We start from the raw sequence: 18,877 nt of genomic DNA, 5'->3' as shown, positions 1-18,877 counted from the left end.
ATGTGGTTCATTCAATAGCTTCTGACTCATTTGTCTCCAAATCCAGTTGCCTTGCCAAATGGCAATTACAAGTGTAAAACCTACAATGATTATGTATGCTCTGAACTCATTCCTATAATTAGCATGTAACAGGTCAGAAGCATATGAAGCAGTGTCCACTGTGCAATAGAACCTACCTATCTTCCTCAAATGCTTCCATAAGGTCACTTTTATTGCCTCGCACCCTATTAATGAGTAAAGTTTCGAGACAGTGAAATTTGAACTTTTTTCCCTGCCTTTTCCAGTGGTACAGCCAGATGGCTCATTTCAGTTGCAAAAAATTCAATCCTCAATTGCAAAGTTTTAGTAGGTTTTGCCTGCACAAGCCCCATACCAATAGAGACCCACCTAAAAAGGAAAGTCATTTTTAAAAATTGACCAGAAACCATTTTGTCGAAACTTTACCGTTTCGGTCAACTGAATTTTCCAAGTCTGAATTGAAAAGTACGTTCTCTTCCTAGTGCTTTAATGGTAGAGTAACATGTTGAAAAAGCCTGGAATCATAAAACAATATGCAGTTACAGCTACGATGAATCTTTTGGGTCGCTGTCTGTGAGAAAGAATGAGGCGCTAAATCCGCATTTCGCATTAAATGACCTAGACGATCTTATCAAAAATTTTTAAAAATATTTGACAACGTTACTTCAGTTCATTGGAAGTGTTTTTTGTATACTATTTCCAAATCTTCCTGCTGTGGGTCTGATCTTTGGTCACGAGATGATAGAAGCCCACTCGAAGAGTGTTGAGAAGTGTGCCAACTTGAAGAATGTTAATAAGAACTGTTAGGAAAAAAACAAGAAAAAACATGTCTCCTAATTGAGCGGGATACGTACGTAACGAATTACAGACAGCAAACCACCTGGATGTTAGAGTGCTTTGGATCTATATGCGTGCGTGCGCTATCTCCGTACAATAACTTTGAAAATTTAAATTAAATAAGAATAATGAACTTGGCAAGAGCTTTCCAGAGCTTAATTGTGGATCGATTGAAAAGTGGTAAATGTTAAATATATGTTTCTTACTTGTATGACTTCCAACTTTTTCCTGCAAGTTGAATGCTTTCCTAATGAGTTAATACTGTACGAGGGTGTTATCTGTTTCTGACAATAACCTTTCTGTGATGGTGGAAGACACATTGTTGCCCGCGGCTGGGTAGACGGTTGTTTTTAAGAAGAGAAATATTTTCGTTCATTTGGTCTCCTTTCCAAGCTAAGCTTTAGAAGTTCAGGTTACTATGGTGTATGGAAAAATGAAACGATTCAAACATTATCCTTGCCAATATTACTTACTTGAAGCAACAGAAACATTGGGAAAGCAAGACGCACTGAAAACATAAACACAACTTTGAAAATGGTTTAGTAATCATGAAAATAGAGTGTCTAAGACAATGTACCTTGCTTGTAGAAGAATGGCAAAAAGTTATCACTCTCAAAGAACTCAGCTTGGGTGCCAGAAAAAGAACTTTGATTATGTTTCAAGTCAATCTTCTTTCCATCTTCATTTTCAATTGGTTAGAGAAACACAGGATGTTTGGAGACTCAATTTTTGCTTCCAGTTACCTACTTTTTGCAAATGTATATTGGGTATGGTCTTCAAAACCCCTTAACATTTTTATTTACTTCGATGCCATATGTTAAGTCAAATGCAACCTGGTGTTACTGTGCAAAAGGTATCATAGCCATTAAAATTCAAAACATATTCTCAGAATTTTCTCCATCCATACTGACCATGTTCCGGTACCCCCAGATAACTTTTGCCCGGTCAAAACTTAGATTACTTCTGTAAGCTTTTGTTGGGTGTTAGAAATCTAAATTTCAAAAATTCGTGGTTAAAGGCGAGCGGCCCAATTTTTTGCTCATTAGTCATATTATCCTAAATTTTAAAATTAATTCTGACGGATTATTTAATTTTCAATCAGCATTCATCTGACTTACCACTTGACGCACCTGGTAACAATAATTCTGTCGTATCGCTATGGACGCTCTATACCGGATTTGATCAGCCTCCTGGCGGTAATCAGCTTGTACTATACTTTGTACAGGACCTATGGAAAATCTTGATTCGCCTGTTTGTTCCACTTGACACTCCCCTTTGATGCCGATTGAACAAGATGGCTGTCGTCTTTCCATTTTTCTAGGCTTGCGGGATTATTTCAACAACACGCGAAATATTACAAACATATGCATTAAGTGCTGTATACGATATTTACATAAGTTAATGCAAGGGCTAAACAATAATATTTACTGTAATACATCCAAAGCACCCTCATAATTTACATTTTCTGTGACCCCTCGTAAATTCTACCTTAAGGTAGCCTAGTTTGATTACAGTTGAGATTATACAGGTGATTGCGGAACAAAAGAGATTATTACTAGTTTCAAAATGCGCGTTCCGTTTAGTTTACATTTTTTATTTGTAACAGACTAATGTCCGAGTCCTATTTTTAAACAATAGCATCATCTGCCATGACTGTATATTTTCGAAGTCGATAAATCGGGATACGGTAAGGCATAATAATGGAAAGTTACAAGGAACCAATTTTTTAAATTGCGTGTATGATTGCGTTATAAATTTCCAATATATGTTTCTGGCAATTTTGACGACTCTATAGCCCTTTTTTTGAAACAGCTGATCGGGTTAAAATAGCAGTGATGATAGCTATGTTAACAAAAATTAGATTTTTTGTTTATTTCAGGTTTAAGATAGAAAGACGAAATATATGATTTGTGATCACCGTAATTGTTTCGAGCGTCCCATCCCTCCACTTCTGGCCCCATCGGCTGCTCGCTTCATCCACAGGAAATACTGGAGCCTTTTGTCATTAACATCTGATGGCGACAAATCTTCTCGGCTGGTAATAACGTTCGAATTTTCATAATCCTGATCAGTTTTCCATGCACAGCCCAAATCAAAGTAACTCATAAACATGCAGCAACCTCCACAAAATGAATAAACAGGAATGACTATGCAATTTAGAAATATAATTTTTCAAAAGTTACAAATAATTTAATCTAACATTACAATTACTCTGGTTTTACAGCCAAAAGATTTAGAAGAGTATTCATTTACCTCAACTACCTGAAACAATTCGTATTCATTGGCAAATAGTGCAGAAAGATGTGCAAAGGTGAAAATCGCCATAACAACGAACAATCTACCCAGCATTTTCTAAAATTGGATAGGCCAGCCTGCTCTATCCAAAGGTCAGGGAAGAAAGGGTTGATCTCTTTTTTACAACTGTTACTTTTCTGACTTTCTGAGGACTGATTTTGTCTGGTACATTCATAGCCTTTTATAGAAATTTTGTTCTACCAGATTACTTGAATATTCAGTACAAAAGTGAAAAGGCATTAAATCGTACAGCGTTACCATTATGATGCGGGTCACATCTGTCTATCGTTCTGCTTACTTTATGTAAATCTCTACCACCATGTCTGTGTAATTGCTAAAATTATAAAAGCGTTGTGCCACTTACGCCAGGATATTGCACTTTTTCTCGGAAATCAAAAGCCATCTACAATTCCATAGCAGGATAACGCCGGCTCGTTCCCCAGTCCCCTTCCGTTACCAAAACGGGGCAACACCCGCCTACTTCTTGCTTGCTCTTAACGTGGTTCATTACTTTCGATTACTCAAAGCATGGTCATGGAAGACTTACTATTCTAACATTACCATGATATAAATGTCATCTTACCAATTACCACTTTAGCGACGTCACTAATCTCTAGATGGCTGCGAACTCAACAATAATATTCCGACACACGACCAAACTTCTGACTGTCGATCCAAAACACTGTCTAACTAAAAAAAAAAATGGCAGCCATACACCAGCGAACAATGGAAGATGTGCGATTCCGCGCTAAAACACTTGATTGTTTCCACGAGTATCAGCGCCGTCATTCGTCCCTTTTCACCAACCGACTTTCTTCGTTCAACACGAGGAAAAATTTGAAAATAAAGAAAAAAATTTTGCTTTATAAAATTTTGATTAAAATTAAATATGAGCCGGTAATTACATTTTCCCAACAAAACAGGATGAATGCAACAATGCGTTTTCCCGTAGGCTGAATTGCGCTACTTTACTTTTTAAATCCATACTCCTCCTCTTCACCTGTCTTCTTGCCCATTTCCCGATAACCGTCCATTTCTGAAATATAAATTTATTATCGTATTTTACTTGGAGAATGACTAAACAAGCAATAGAGTTTCCGGATATAGAATCAGACGTCAGTTAGACGATAAAACCAAAATTCTTTTTTTCCTACATGTTATATAACCAACTATTATTATTAATCGGCTTATTAATCATTGTATCCTACAAAGATAGCAGGTTACTTTAAAAATAAGCAACCATGCTAGATAAAAAATTGTATTATTGATTTGATGCCAGAGGGCTAAATTGGCGCGCTTACTATAAGCAGACGATGCAGCGTTTGCACTTGTGAATTATACTGTGAATAGGCCTACAACCTGTAAATACTTCTTTTTTGATGCAGGTTGCTAAAAACCATTAACAAAAAAATGGCACTGGAATTGTTTGAAGATAACAACTTGGTGAAAATCTGTGCCCCGATGGTTCGCTACTCGAAGTAATTCATTTGAGAAACATAGTGTTTATCTTATGCTAACAACAATCATATGTTAAGAGAAAATGAATTGATCACTGTTCCTTTAGATTACCCTTTCGCCTTCTAGTAAGAAAATATGGTTGTGACTTGGCTTTTACCCCTATGATCATTTCTGATTCGTTTATCCAAGCCCCCAAAGCAAGGGATATTGAATTCACCACCTGTGATGGTAATGATAATATTTAAGAGCTTGTTTCAATAATTCAAATTTATCAGCTTGTAAACATCACTTTTGCTACAGCTGACCAGCCATTGATTGTTCAATTTGCTGCCCATAATGCAACTGACTTTGCAACTGCCTCTGAACTGGTGGCAGAGTATGGCTTTTAAATCCCTGTCAAATGAAATCATTAATTCCTGTATTTTATATAGAAATTGTAATGGGGTTGATTTAAACTGTGGATGTCCTCAAAGATGGGCTATGCAAGAGGGATATGGAGCTTGCTTAATTAATAAGCCAGAACTTCTTCGTGATGTAGTCCTGCAGACACGCAATAGAATTCCTTCGAATGACTTCACAGTTTCTATAAAAATTCGCATTCACTCTGACATCAGGTAAAATATGAAAGTAAAAATCTGATTGTAAAAAAAAGTAATCAATCAAATTATGATTAAAGAAAAACAGTTGAGTTATGCCAGCAAGTGGAAGCTGCAGGCCTTTCTTTCCTTACTGTACATGGTAGAACAAAAGACCAGAGATCTGATCCTGTTAACCTGGAGGCTGTCAAATTGATAAAAGAAAGTGTGAGAATACCAGTAATAGCCAATGGAGATATTTGTAGCATTCAGGATGCTGAACGTGTCCAACGCGAAACTTGCGTCAACGGTACGTTGCCAATTATTTTAATTATGCGGAATCCAGATTATTTGTTAACTTACGCAAAATTCAGGTGTAATGGCAGCCAGAGGCATCCTAGAAAATCCAGGTACAGTTCACCTTTCCTGCATACTTCCTTAAATTCTGTTTTGTCAATTAAATGATTTGGGTTATTTTATGTAAGCTATGTTCGGTGGATATTCCGAAACTCCTATCGAGTGCATCAAAGACTGGATTCAGCTTGCCTTGGAGACTGGAACCTCTTTTACCCATTTTCACCATCACCTTATCTATATGTGCGAAAAGAACATGTCACGCGTTGATAGAAAGTATTTTAATGCGCTTTCTAGTACTACTGCTGTGATAGACTATATGGAACACTATCTTTCGTTATGTGAATAAATGTTAAGCTGCAACACTGTGGCTGGCGCTTATATTTAGGCTTGTTTCTTTTTTACACACATACAATCTTATACAAGGACTGCAGTTAAAGAATGGGGAGAATCCATATTATCATCTAAATTAAAAATTTAAGCATACTATCGCTTAAGAGAAATTAATGGCTTTGCCGGAGAAGGCAGCAAGACTGGCTTCTCTCAGCGCTTCCGAGCAGGTCTACAGAACACAAAAGGAGAAAGTTTGAGAATAAATTTTTGTCAAAACAAACATTTAACATACCGGATGGGCGTGGCAAACGCGGGCAATGTCTTCGCATGAGGCGCCATATTCCATAGCAAGCGCAGCTTCGTTGATCATTTCGCCAGCACCCTGAAAGACATGACCATTGAAATTGAATCCACATTAAATAAAATTTTACAAAGAAAAAGTAACATACAGGTCCAATTATGTGTGCTCCAAGAAGACGATCAGTTGTTTTGTCACCGAGAATCTTGACCATGCCATCCGTATCATCGTTCGTTTTGGCGCGGCTGTTGGCTGCAAAAGGGAATTTGCCGACTTTGTATTCCACTCCCTAATTTTACGACAGTTTAGCATTACGCATAGATTGAACAAGTGGTCATATATTACCATAGACTTTAAGTCTTCTTCTGACTTTCCAACCCAAGCAACTTCTGGATGCGTGTAGATGACGGAAGGTACGCAGTTATAATCTATGTGAACGGATCCACCCGCAATACCCTCTACACAGATAATGCCTTCATCTTCAGCTTTGTGAGCCAACATAGGGCCAAGGATACAGTCACCAATAGCGTAAATGCTATAATATTTAACAAATTCATTTACAACCTTAAATGGTTAGCAAAAAATTATCGGTTAAAAGTAAAATACTGACTTGGGAATAACGGTCTGGAAACGTGAATTGACTGGAATTCTTCCTCGTTGATCGAGTTCGATAGACAATTCCTCCAATCCTAGATTCTTCGTGAATGGTCGGCGACCAACGCACACCAACAGAACGTCGCACTCCATCTAGTTGTAGAAATAACATTTATAAGCCACATAGTTTCAATAACAACGAAAATTTCAGTCCCCTTACCTCTTCTTGCTTAGCGGATTTCACATTTTCCACATTGACAATGATTTTACCACCGGTTTTCTGCGCTCCTAGCACTTTCGTTCCCAACTTAAACTGCATGTGTTGTTTTGTCAGAATTCTTTGGAAAGATTTGGCCATTTCTTGATCAATGCCCAAACCTCCAATTTGATTCATAAATTCAACAGCCGTTACCTTGGCACCCAGCCGAGACCACACTGATCCCTATTTAGAAAGAAGCGAACCACGAAAATCAAACCAAAACTTGATTATATCCATGGATGTACAGAAAATACTGTCGCTATTTACCAATTCCAAACCAATGACTCCAGCTCCGATGATAATCATTTTTTCAGGTACCGCTTTCAATGAAAGTGCACCGGTAGACGAGACAATCTGTTCTTCATCGATATCGATACCGGGGAAAGGTGTCACTTCGGAACCAGTAGCAATTAAAATGTTCTTTGTTTTAACAACTTCCTGATGAAAACGAGTTTACAGGAGAGTGAAAAAAAATAATAAAAAATAGCATTAAGCACTGGTACTTTCTCTACATAAGTTCCTATATTAATTGATGCAATACCTGGGTTCCATCTTCTTTTAGGGCAGTAACCTCATTTGAACCTGTAATTTTACCATGTCCTCTGATATGTGTAACTTTATTGCTCTTGAAAAGATGAGCAATGCCACCAGTCAAAGATTTTACAGCTGTTTCTTTGGCTTTCATCATTTGTGGAAGGTTCAGTGAAAGTCCAGTTACTAAATCCAAAACAAGTGATTAAAGCTACTTAAGGATACACACGAAAAGCGTCAAATCACCATCTATTCCTCTGTTTTTGAATTCTGCTTTGGCCATATGATAATAATGAGAATTATTCAGCAATGCTTTAGAAGGAATACAGCCTACGTTGAGGCATGTGCCCCCAAGTGTTGCATTCTTTTCAACACAAACTGTTTTCATTCCCAACTGGGCAGCTTTGATAGCTGCCACATATCCTCCAGGACCGGAGCCAATGACTACAAGGTCAGCTTCAGCACTGTCAGAGTACCATCTGCAATTGACCAATTGGTTCCTGACAGCTGAGGAGACCTAAACATCAAGAATCATACGGTTAATAATTTAAAATTAAACGTTAATGCATTACAATTGAAAACGGCACTACAATACTGTGCCATTTCTCGTTAGGTAACGTGCAGCCAACAGATTCAGCCATAATGTTATGGTTTTTGATCATTTTGACCAATAAGCTTTACAAATTTCCAAAGCTATATGATTTGCAATCCATTAAAAATACCTTGAGATTTTGGGGCAATTTACTCAGGATGTTAACCTGCATTTTGATTTTATTCTCCTGTTCTTATTTTCCACACCGATCAGAACTTTCAGCTGTGAAAGCCAAAAGCCATCTGCAGGAGAACATGCCAACGTATTTGCGTTTTGGGCAACTTGTATTCCATTTCACCGGCAGATGGATTATAGTTTCTAGACTTTTCTCGCGTTTTCTCGATGTTGTTCATAACAAACATATACACTGCGCAAAGCCTCATTTTCAGTTATTGCAAGCTCTGTCTCGCATACAATTGTAGTGGAAAGTTTCATTCCTGTGTTAACTCTCTTGCAACGTGAGTTTATTCATTTGTGCTCATACTGAGCGAAGATTGAACCTCTGCCTCGTCTTTTACACCAAGGTAATACTTAAATGTCCGCTATATCTGTGGTTAAATCGTGTCACGCAATCCAAACTTAGAAATCGACGTCATCGACGACCCTGAATCGTTGACCTTGTTTGGGCATCGTGCATCACACCGTTTTCCCCACCTTCCCTGTTTTCTTTAATAAGGGGGAAAATGTGATGTCCAAAATGTTAAATAGTACATATTACTTATTATGTTCGGTGATGGTTTATAACATTTTTACTGACATTAATTAGCTATTCTTATTTTTTTAGATATTTTTACATTGTAATTTCCTTCATGAAAATGGGAAAAGATTATTACAAAATTCTTGGGATATCCAAATCAGCTACTGATGATGAAATCAAAAAGGCCTATCGTAAGCTGGCTTTAAAGTACCATCCAGATAAAAATAAAGCACCCGGTGCTGAAGACAAGTTCAAAGAGGTAGCTGAAGCATATGAAGTTCTCAGTGATAAGAAAAAGAGAGACATCTTTGATCAGTATGGAGAGGAAGGATTGAAGGTATGACTTAGATGACTTGATGCTTTCATCTTTTAAATTGAGATCTATCCTAAAATAATTTTCCAATGAAGGGTGGCTTGGGAGGAGGCAGTGCCGGAGGAGGAGGTGGCGGTGGTCCTGGAGCTAGCTTTTCCTATGCCTACCACGGTGACCCACGAGCTACGTTTGCCCAGTTTTTCGGATCTTCCAACCCCTTTGAATCCTTTTTCTCAATGGGCGGAATGGGCCAGCAACAAGGAGGAAACAGAGGGTTCTTTCCAGAAGGCGGGGAAGACATGGATGTAGACGACCCCTTTATTAACTTGGGATTCGGAGGAAGAAATCCCGGAGGAGCTTTTAGATCTCAGAGTTTCAACATGCACGGGCCAGGAATGGGAAAGGAAAAAGTGCAAGACCCTCCAATTGAATATGACCTCAATGTCACTTTGGAAGATGTCTTGAAGGGTAAGTGTTTAGTGACATTTATAATTTCTCATAATCACGCTTTTTTTTTAATAATTTGTTTGCCCTCTTTATAGGATGCACAAAGAAAATGAAAATCTCCCGTAAAGTATACCAGGCTGATGGCTCATCTAAAAAGGAAGACAAAGTATTAACCATTAACGTCAAACCGGGCTGGAAAGCAGGAACAAAAATCACTTTTCAAAGAGAAGGAGATCAGACACCAAACAAGATACCAGCCGACATCGTTTTTATTATCCGAGATAAACCCCATCATTTCCTGAAGAGGGATGGTTGTGATTTGCGCTATACCGCCAAAGTGTCCCTAAGAGAAGTAAGATATTGAAAGATTATTGATTTTATTGCATGGTAGTTAAATTTTTCTGTTTACTTACAGGCCCTTTGCGGAACACTCGTCGAAGTACCCACCTTGACAGGAGAAAAAATCCCTGTGGACATGCTTAACGAAATAATCAAACCGTCCACGAGTAAAAGAATAGTTGGCCAAGGATTGCCCATGCCCAAAGACCCTGCTAAACGAGGCGATTTAATTGTTAATTTCGATATAAAATTCCCCGACCATCTGGCTCAAAGCGTAAAAGACATTTTACACGATACCTTGCCTAAGTAGATTAAGCGGAATAGCATAGCCCATAGCAAACGTCGGGCAACGTACTACGGATTAAACGTTTTATTTTTGGGAAAATAATCGAGCATAAATTCACTAATTCATCTTGTTTCAATTATTGGCTGCGCTTTTCGTTACACTGAATCGATGAAAGTTATCTCTGTAAATGTGTTAAAGTGTACAATGTTTCTCACCTAAAAGTTAAATAGACTATTTCATTACACGCTTGTTTAAAACTGGAGTTTTCGAAAATTCGTACTTACGATTAAGAAACATGATCCTTGTTTATCACTGTAAAACAATTAATTGGCAAACATAAAAAGGAAGCACTATCATGCTATAAATTAAGTGAGCTACATTCTTCATCGAATGTTTTCGTATGCTCCTTCGACAAAAACTGACGAAATCCTGAAATACATATTTAAAAAATTTGACAATAACAATAAAGTACCAAAAATATTCCATGGTAGTCTAACCTTTGAATAGATGACGAAGTTTAGTATCTTGAAGAAACAATTTCTTGAGCGTGGAAACCAACACATCATAATTTTTATCACTTCTATACCCTCGAATCATGTTAGATAACGTCATGTAGCCGGGGGGATCTAACAAATTCTTCGCTGATTTTAAATATTCTGCTGCGCTTTCTTTCTTCACTTTCATAACTTCCACCGTCGACTTGGTACATGACGCAGAGCCCAGGGAAGAAACCTGTTCGACGGACTCAACTTTCATTCGTCGGAGGTCGAATTTAGCCTTTTCCGCCTCGGATACTATGGTAATTTTCCTCTTTTTGATGGCTGGTTGACATGCTGGTACGTTTGCATTCGAAACTATTGGAGTAGCAAACGACTCGGTGTCATTAAAATCAATACAACTATTCGAGGCTTGTGATCCATCAAAGATGGAAGTTTCTTTTGCCAAATCAGGTTTCGAGGTAGAAGAATAGCCTGCAAGATCCAGTTGGAAGGTTTCTGCTAAGGAACTTTTGGCCTTCGAATGAAGAGTGGTAACTCGAGATGAACTCGAGCTGAGGGCATGATGAAAGGAATCCACAGTGGATCGAGTTTTCTTCGTTTCTTCGCGGTTAGAATCAACTGCAACTGGCGCACGTACAGCTTTAGCCGAACCCGGAAACAGGATATCGGCGTTACGAAAGAACATTCCAAGATCGCGTAATAACGGCCCCATTTTGGGAAAATTCACGACACGTGGCCGAACCCAAGCTGATAGCTGCTGAATTATATCAGGACTACCGAACCGTTGATCACACAGAAGAATGGCTCCGTAATCCATCTTATGGCGAATAACACGACCAATAGCCTGTAAGAGTAAAAAGTTATAAAGAACGAAATAAAAAAATAAGTTTTAAGTTTCACACCTGGTTGACAGCTCGGGTAGCTTCCAATCGATACCACTGTTGTCCTGTTAGACCCTTAAACTGAGGAGTTTTCCTATTGTCTTCGAGGTATCTTTGTTTTTCCAAAACGCGAGGATCACGTGATGGAGGATATGGAAGCCCAGTTATAATAACAGCCCTACCATTGCCATCACAGAAATCCAAACCCTCTGAGACTTTACCACGACAAACAGCCATAAAGCACGCTCCTTTACGATCTTCCGAAGTTATAGCACTGTAGAAGCCATTCATGGCCTCTTGGAATCCTTCCTGTTGAATGAATTCAATTCAGGTTTAAAAATACTGCAATTGATTCGATCTATTGACATTACCTTGGAATTGGGCTCGACGAAAATTGGTTTCACTTGATTGATAGCGTCCCATAAACCGGTGAGTTGCCAAGCTTCTTGGCACGATTTCATTACCGGATACGACGGGAAAAATACTAACAGACCATCTGGAACTACCTGTAGAACGCAGGCGCAAACAACTTATGAAAGACGTCAATTATGAAAGAATTATTAACATACCTGTGCTGTGCTGCGTATAGTCCGGCCTAGCGATTGAACATACTGCGTGTTGCTTCGGTTTTTATAACTGCTATCTAGCTGTGTACCATCTGGGCCGTGTGTCACAACTCCGACAAGGACCTGAATAAATCACAATAACCAATCACGACATACTTAGCGCTCTTTTTTGTGTCAACTTACTTGAGTGGAACCAATAATATGGGGATTTTCAAGTGTAACTGGAAATGGAACTTGCAATTCAGCGGCGAAACTACTAAGAGGCGAAAGGGTTCCACTAGTAAGAATAACGCACCTTGCGCCTTCCTCCACCAAGTCCCGCATTCCTGCAAGATAGGACAATAAATAAAACTGCGACAAACGATATAAACGCATAAAATAAAAATGTTACCGAAACCGGGACTGAAACACCAGTAGGAAAGAACTCGACCGGCTTTGGAAACAATTTTAGGTGTGCTCCAGGAATCGCCTTTGGAACGAGTCTTTGGCTGCTCCACTTTTATATGAACTTTATACGATCTTTTCACACGTTCCATGTGTTCCGTGGTGAAATTTGTTTTACTGAATACAATTTTGACTAGATCCGCAAATTTTTGCAGCCCACTGCCTTTTCGTTGAAAAGGAGAGGTACTGGACACTGTTAGAAATTGAACAACCCGATCAAGAAGGTCTGAAATAATATCTTTCTTCCCAGGGCTCAAATCTGCTTTTGCTAAAAGCTCCAACATGAATTCACCGGGCAAAATATCTCCTTCAGGCTTGGAGATAGGTATTGCATCGATGGCTTTCTCTAATTCTAAAAACATGGCTTTCAGAATACACAGGTCGTCTAAACTAAAATCTTTTGGAGTCGAAGGAGATAGAAAGTCAGCAACCCCATCATCACTATTTTCTCTGAATTTTTTCATAACCTGTGATAAAAATAATTAACGCCGAATAAAAAACGTCAAGTAATGAAGAGGTAATTAAATACCTGTGTTACTTCATCAACACAAAGTGCTATATCTAAACTTCTTAATTCAATGGAAGAAGATTCTTCACACATTTTTTCCACATTGTGAGCCTCATCAAAGATGATGATGTTTCCCTATTTAGACAGGCAATCCATTGCTTTATCCATATTTTATATGGTACACATGTTTGATAAAAATTTACCTGCAGTTCAATATTGTGAATTTTTCTCACTTTCGGATCAAGAAGGTAGTTGTATGGCATAAATATGATGTCTGCTCCCTTACGGATTTCTTTGGTCATGAAATATGGGCAAGCAGAATGTTTTTTTCCCAAGGTGACCAGGTCCTCAATGTCCAAAACATCCAGTTTGAAGTCAGGCTCCTCTTTCTTTACTTCAAGGTTAGTGTGATAGAAGCATGTGCGAGTAGATGTACGAGCATGACACATGTGAAGTTTGACAGCATTGTTTTGTTCCTTTGAAACTTCAGGATGGATGCACAGTTGATCACGGGACCCAATAATGCTTGCCTTAAATGCAGAATAGAAAAACACTTGTTACAAACCCATCTGGATATCCCAGTGCATCAAACCACTTGTTGCCAAACAAACACTGTGTATATTTATATTTAACTTCTCGTGCTTACCTTCATATATTTATATGAGGACCTCTTGAGTTCAGAAACAACCTGGCTCAGCTGTGAGTGAGTCCTGGATGCATAAATTATTTTGGGGGCTCCAGCTCCAGGAGATGTGTTGTCCCCCCAACCAAGTCCTGTTGCATTGCTAAGTTGATTCTTAAGATCCACTCCTGTTTCTGCAGCCAAGAGGCCAGATTGTATCTGTGCTTTTCGGGTTGCTAACCAGCCCAATGAGGAACAAAGTAAGCACAATGTTTTTCCTGTGCCGGTTGGAGATTCTAATAAGCCATTTACACCCTAATGATCAAGTAATCACTATAGATGAGCAATATTCATTTGAAAAACAATTAATCATTTATACTTTCTGAAGGCATTCTATGACACGCTCCATGAATTTCTCTTGCACATCGTAAGGCTGAAACGGAAATTCTACAGGAACATTATTTAAAACTAAATTTACCATCTTGAAATATAACAAAAATGACTATAAGCCACGGTTCCACCAGTAGTAGTAATGAGAAACGAGGGAACGTGCGCGCCAAAACAGTTAAAAGTGAAATTGAGCAGACGGCGTTTTCAGAACATGGTACAAATTGAGGAGACATCTATGGATGGCTAAGTACACAATGTGAAGCTGTCACACAATTCAATATCAGCTCCACGAAATACTTTAAACATATGATTTAAAGAAGTCAGACATAATGAACTGTTTCAGTATTTAAGCCAAATTATAAAAAGAACTGAAGGATGCAATCAATTGTTCTGCACATTAACTTGATAACGCCGGGGCAACTAAGAGATTAGTAGTCAAAATTCCGCACTAATAAAACCTGTACAGAACGAGCTAACGCAGAACGAGCAGAATTCGCAATTGTTTTGAAGCGTTAAAAAAAACTAGCTATGTATTTCAAAGGCCATCTGTTAGCTTACAGACGAAGTAAACAAAGGAAAACTGACATACCTGACGAAGGTGTACGAAGTAACGAGACATGATGGAACGTGCGGGCCAAAACAGTTAAGTTCAAGTAGATTCAAAAGTGGATTGACTTACAGATCGTAAATAAGAGTCAAGAGTGAGCGACAAGTAGGACGAGAATCACGACTTTCAGTGGGACAGCTACAGTCGACCAGTCGAGTGCGGCAGCCTTACGTGTAAGCAGGCCATCCACAGACGGACGGCCTGAGGCAAGATTCCCTGTTTCCGCCAATTTTGCAGCAGTCGTTCGGTTTTCTTTCAGTGTTTCATTACCAGTGTTATTAACTTTGGACCCGTCTAGGGCCGGAGAATAGCTGGGGTTAGCATATTTCAGTCCTTGTTTTTCAATTTGAGACTGGCAATCGATCCAATCCATTGTTGTCCGTTGTTTTTCATAACAAAAGACTATTTTTTTTTTTTTAACCCATAGACCCTCTCACTGTCTCTGGCTGCAAAAACGCACGTTGTAGTTAGCCGTCGCCCCGCCCGTCCTTCCGGCCCGTCGACCCGCTCGTTGCCTCTGCCCGTCGACCCGCTCGTTGCCTCTGCCCGTCGACCCGCTCGTTGCCTCTGCCCGTCTAACTGCTCGCACTCTCTGTCATAGTAACCCTCCTCTGCCCGTGACCCACATTCTGGCCGCCATATTACTCGTTGTAGTGGATCATCGATTCCTTTGTTGTCGCTGTCCGTCCTCCTCACAGCCTCTCCCCCCTCAGCCTGTCCCTCTTCTTTTTTCCTTGTTTTTTTTTTTTTTAAATAAAATATAGATTGTGCCGGATGACTGATTTGCCCATGTTATTACTTGTTTGCATATGTGTGGTGAGAAAAAGCTTCAAAGGATGTTCTATGAAATTTAGAAAGTTATCAAAATCACCAATCTTAGTGCGCAAATAGACTGCGCAGTTCACGTTGAGCATGTTGAGCACACCACTTTGATCTCATTAAACTGAGCAGTGACGTTGTTTAACCAAGTAAGTCATCAATGTTCATTTCAACTTTCATTCTAAATTGGTTCAATGCACTGACAATGGGCTGGTCGACATATAGGACAACATCATGTCATTCGGGAACCATATCCCGGGTGTGGCTCACGCCAAAGCCTCGACGCAAATCGTTTTGAATGATGAGGAAGGCGGCGAGAGGACGATGGAGACGTTTCAGACCCCAACGCAGGAACCGGACATCGTGTCCGATCTGATGGCCGGCATAGCTAGGATGGCCGTTGATGACGAAATTGTCAAGAAGGAGGAGGAGGGCAATAAAACAGCCGGCGGAAATGCGGAAGCGGCAACAACCGTAGGAGAGGCAGAAGCAACAGCAGCAACAGGAGGAGAGGCAGAAGCAACAGCAGCAACAGGAGGAGAGGCAGAACCAACAGCAGCAACAGGAAGAGGAGAGGCAGAAGCAACAGCAGCAACAGGAGGAGGAAAGGCAGAAGCAACAGCAGCAATCGGAGGAGAGGCAGAAGCAACAGCAGCAATCGGAGGAGAGGCAGAAGCAACAGCAGCAATCGGAGGAGAGGCAGAAGTAGCACCTACCGAGAACACGCCAAACTGGGCAGATATCGTTCTAGAGTGTCAACGGGAGTTTACCGAAATATGTGTTGATATACACAAATTCATCAGATGTACTGCTGTTAAGCAATGGGACGAAGCAGACAGGCAATCTCAAAAGAATTTTTTTTTCAAGATACACAAAACTGTCGAAAAATTGATTTCCAACGGTCATTCTGTCGCTATTGAGCGTAACTCCAAACTCGTCATCTCTTCTCATGATGACTCGTGGAAACAAGTGATCGACTACCCAGTCGGCGATAGTTTGGACGTCCACCACCAGGTGATCGGCCAGCAATTCTCCCTCGATACTGTGTCATCGTGCCCTACAGTCTTGTCGGCAGAATTCCAAGAATCGGAACTCCGTCTGACAAGACAAGTGGACCATTGTCAAAATCCAACAACGTCACCCACCAAAGTCATCTACGGGATTCGTTGCCGGCTTTGCGATCCTCGATGTGGCCCCGGCAACATCAGCTATGTCGGTAAGACTGATAAGGGCATACATGAGCGGGTGTGCAGTGGACACAAATATACCGTAGGAAAGATGATCAAAAATCCGAATAACATAGCAAAGAAGCGAGCAAAAAGCGCGGAAGTATTGTATCGACCTATGTACGAACACGCCGCCGGTCACTTCAAAAAGGGCCATGTACCTCAGGGTACCAAACTGCACAATGTCTTCCGAGAGGTGATGGAAACGATCCTTCTGCCCATAAGCGGAGACGAGCAGTCCCTCCGTTCGTGGGAATGCTTTTGGCAGTTTTTTCTTCACTGCAGGATATTCTGCTTGGGCTGGAATCAACGCTAAAACTGAACTGGTGTAAAACCGATACGAAAGTTACTCACAAGTACAGTTTCCCCGCTAACAATAGTTTGCTTTTTGAAACATGACTGATAGTGGCATCATTAGCAGGTTTGATACTGATAGCATATAATCCCATATAACCATACTGGCTTTTTTGAACATGACAGGTAGAGAAATCATCAGCAGGTTTGATGCTGATAGCATACAACAGCATTTAACCATCATTGCTTTTTTTAACGTGACCGGCAGTGCCATCATCAGCAGGGTCGATGCTGATAGCATATAACCGCATAAAACCATCAGGTTTGCTTGCCTTATTTTCCCACCCTCACTTGAACTGTGTCATATAATAGACATGCGGTAGCAAATAGATAACTGATGCTCCTTTCGTCTTGTTATATACAGTTTGTCTGTAATCTGTACTGGTGTACATATACAAAATTATTAATTTTCGACAGTTATCATTGAAAATCACTGCTTATTACAGTCCCTCTCACCCAATAAGGGATTGTACGCCAAGTCGTGCATTGAAGTTCTATGGGAGACTGATGAACTGTACTATCTATCTTTACGATGGCCTCCGAATCTTGTCAATTGTCGCAAGGAACAGAATAGAATATAGAAGACAGGAAACATAAAATAAGCACATGGGTGCACTTACCTCTCGTCGTTTATAAGCCAATCTATCTCTCAAGGATCGCCTTTGCAGTAATTGTTATTATTTTCGTTGGTTGAAAAACGGATCAGAAACTGAAGACTCCGGCGTGATGGGGCCTGCAGAATAAAGGAGGTCAAGGTATGCTGGGAATAGCTAAAAGAGAAACTTTATCTACTCTTCACACCCATTTACATACCTTGCTTAATTGTATACCTTGCTGGTAAACAGTTGACATGCCAGGAATGAATGTTTTCTCCTCGAGAAAACATCAAGTATTTATATGAGGACCTTTTGAGTTCAGAAACAACCTGGCTCAGCTGTGAATGAGTTCTGGATGCATAAATTATTTTGGGGGCTCCAGCTCCAGGAGATGTGTTGTTCCCCCCAACCAAGTCCTGTTGCATTGTTAAGTTGATTCTTAAGATCTACTCTTGTTTCTGTAGCCAAGAGACCAGACTGTATCTGTGCTTTTCGGGTTGCTCACCAGCTCAACAAGGAACGAAGTAAACATAATGTCTTTCCTGTGCCAGTTGGAGATTCCAATAAACCATTCACACCCTAAGGATAACATAATCACTATGGATGAGCAATATTCATTTGAAAAACAATTAATCATTTATACTTTCTGAAGGCATTCTATGACACGCTCCATGAATTTCTCTTGCACATCGTAAGGCTGAAACGGAAATTCTACAGGAACATTATTTAAAACTAAATTTACCATCTTGAAATATAACAAAAGTGGCTATAAGCCACGATTCGAAGTGAAATTTAGCAGACGGCGTTTTCAGAACACCGTACAAATTGAAAAGACATCTGTGGATGGCTAAGTACACAACGTGAAGCTGTCACACCCAATTCGATATCAGCTCCCTGAAATACTTCAAACATATTGTAACAGTATTTTAAATGTTAGTTTTTGTAATCAAGAAATAAAAATAAAAAATTCGTTTCAATATTACCCTAAACCCTTGGGAGTAGTAGATTTATATTCGAACATCCGGAAATGTAATCGATCCTGGGTATGGCGCAAGATTGCCGTCGATTCCTGCTATCAGTAGATTGTAAGCTTTGCGTTGGAGAAAAAGGAGATATAAGACGATAGACGGGGGAGCTA

General features: G+C 39.8%; 4 protein-coding genes and 3 long non-coding RNA genes across 12 annotated transcripts; 2 read left to right on the top strand and 5 right to left on the bottom strand.

The window, feature by feature from the left end:
• Positions 1-197: 197 nt before the first annotated feature.
• On the bottom strand, positions 198-805 carry LOC132087936 (uncharacterized). The gene is made up of 3 exons (XR_009420905.1): positions 683-805; positions 445-533; positions 198-387 (listed from the first exon to the last, which is right to left on the bottom strand). It is a non-coding gene; the product is annotated as an uncharacterized LOC132087936 (long non-coding RNA).
• Positions 806-901: 96 nt separating this feature from the next.
• Positions 902-1,905, bottom strand: LOC130694975 (uncharacterized). 3 transcript variants are annotated; one of them, XR_009002227.1, is made up of 4 exons: positions 1,767-1,905; positions 1,433-1,697; positions 1,329-1,381; positions 902-1,253 (listed from the first exon to the last, which is right to left on the bottom strand). It is a non-coding gene; the product is annotated as an uncharacterized LOC130694975 (long non-coding RNA). The 3 variants fall into 3 exon arrangements; XR_009002226.1 differs by having other exon boundaries at positions 902-1,248; XR_009420875.1 differs by having other exon boundaries at positions 902-1,248; positions 1,329-1,363.
• Positions 1,906-2,779: 874 nt separating this feature from the next.
• Positions 2,780-3,722, bottom strand: LOC130694957 (uncharacterized). 2 transcript variants are annotated; one of them, XR_009002187.1, is made up of 3 exons: positions 3,409-3,722; positions 3,118-3,347; positions 2,780-2,975 (listed from the first exon to the last, which is right to left on the bottom strand). It is a non-coding gene; the product is annotated as an uncharacterized LOC130694957 (long non-coding RNA). The 2 variants fall into 2 exon arrangements; XR_009002186.1 differs by having other exon boundaries at positions 3,118-3,328.
• A 749-nt stretch (positions 3,723-4,471) lies between these two features.
• LOC130694932 (tRNA-dihydrouridine(20a/20b) synthase [NAD(P)+]-like) lies at positions 4,472-5,918 on the top strand. The gene is made up of 7 exons (XM_057518063.2): positions 4,472-4,628; positions 4,715-4,836; positions 4,909-4,984; positions 5,040-5,222; positions 5,285-5,493; positions 5,558-5,593; positions 5,669-5,918. Exons 1-7 carry the CDS (start codon positions 4,561-4,563, stop codon positions 5,884-5,886), a joined length of 912 nt encoding a protein of 303 aa, XP_057374046.1. The 5' UTR covers positions 4,472-4,560; the 3' UTR covers positions 5,887-5,918.
• On the bottom strand, positions 5,904-8,406 carry LOC130694912 (dihydrolipoyl dehydrogenase, mitochondrial-like). The gene is made up of 10 exons (XM_057518030.2): positions 8,275-8,406; positions 7,799-8,069; positions 7,563-7,738; positions 7,289-7,459; positions 6,983-7,204; positions 6,779-6,915; positions 6,514-6,703; positions 6,320-6,457; positions 6,163-6,252; positions 5,904-6,099 (listed from the first exon to the last, which is right to left on the bottom strand). The coding sequence occupies exons 1-10, from the start codon at positions 8,314-8,316 to the stop codon at positions 6,031-6,033; spliced, it is 1,506 nt and encodes a 501-aa protein (XP_057374013.1). The 5' UTR covers positions 8,317-8,406; the 3' UTR covers positions 5,904-6,030.
• A 79-nt stretch (positions 8,407-8,485) lies between these two features.
• LOC130694954 (dnaJ protein homolog 1-like) lies at positions 8,486-10,470 on the top strand. The gene is made up of 5 exons (XM_057518095.2): positions 8,486-8,668; positions 8,929-9,178; positions 9,250-9,622; positions 9,697-9,953; positions 10,017-10,470. The coding sequence occupies exons 2-5, from the start codon at positions 8,954-8,956 to the stop codon at positions 10,248-10,250; spliced, it is 1,089 nt and encodes a 362-aa protein (XP_057374078.1). The 5' UTR covers positions 8,486-8,668; positions 8,929-8,953; the 3' UTR covers positions 10,251-10,470.
• Positions 10,471-10,478: 8 nt separating this feature from the next.
• LOC130694894 (regulator of telomere elongation helicase 1 homolog) lies at positions 10,479-18,515 on the bottom strand. Of its 3 annotated transcripts, none has more exons than XM_059495166.1 (12): positions 18,383-18,515; positions 18,069-18,318; positions 13,772-13,813; positions 13,329-13,655; positions 13,147-13,260; positions 12,565-13,084; positions 12,357-12,499; positions 12,177-12,296; positions 11,979-12,113; positions 11,629-11,916; positions 10,724-11,570; positions 10,479-10,655 (listed from the first exon to the last, which is right to left on the bottom strand). In XM_059495166.1, exons 2-12 carry the CDS (start codon positions 18,162-18,164, stop codon positions 10,585-10,587), a joined length of 2,703 nt encoding a protein of 900 aa, XP_059351149.1. In that variant the 5' UTR covers positions 18,165-18,318; positions 18,383-18,515; the 3' UTR covers positions 10,479-10,584. The 3 variants fall into 3 exon arrangements, with proteins under 3 accessions (XP_059351149.1, XP_059351148.1, XP_057373982.1); XM_059495165.1 differs by lacking the exons at positions 18,069-18,318; positions 18,383-18,515 and adding exons at positions 14,127-14,194; positions 14,727-14,932 and having other exon boundaries at positions 13,772-14,062; XM_057517999.2 differs by lacking the exons at positions 18,069-18,318; positions 18,383-18,515 and adding an exon at positions 14,127-14,346 and having other exon boundaries at positions 13,772-14,062.
• Positions 18,516-18,877: the final 362 nt, after the last annotated feature.

Source organism: Daphnia carinata, chromosome 4 (assembly GCF_022539665.2).
Source record: "Daphnia carinata strain CSIRO-1 chromosome 4, CSIRO_AGI_Dcar_HiC_V3, whole genome shotgun sequence".
NCBI lineage: Eukaryota > Metazoa > Arthropoda > Branchiopoda > Diplostraca > Daphniidae > Daphnia > Daphnia carinata.
Note: the sequence above shows the minus strand (reverse complement) of the source record. Positions and strands in the feature narration are given on the sequence as shown.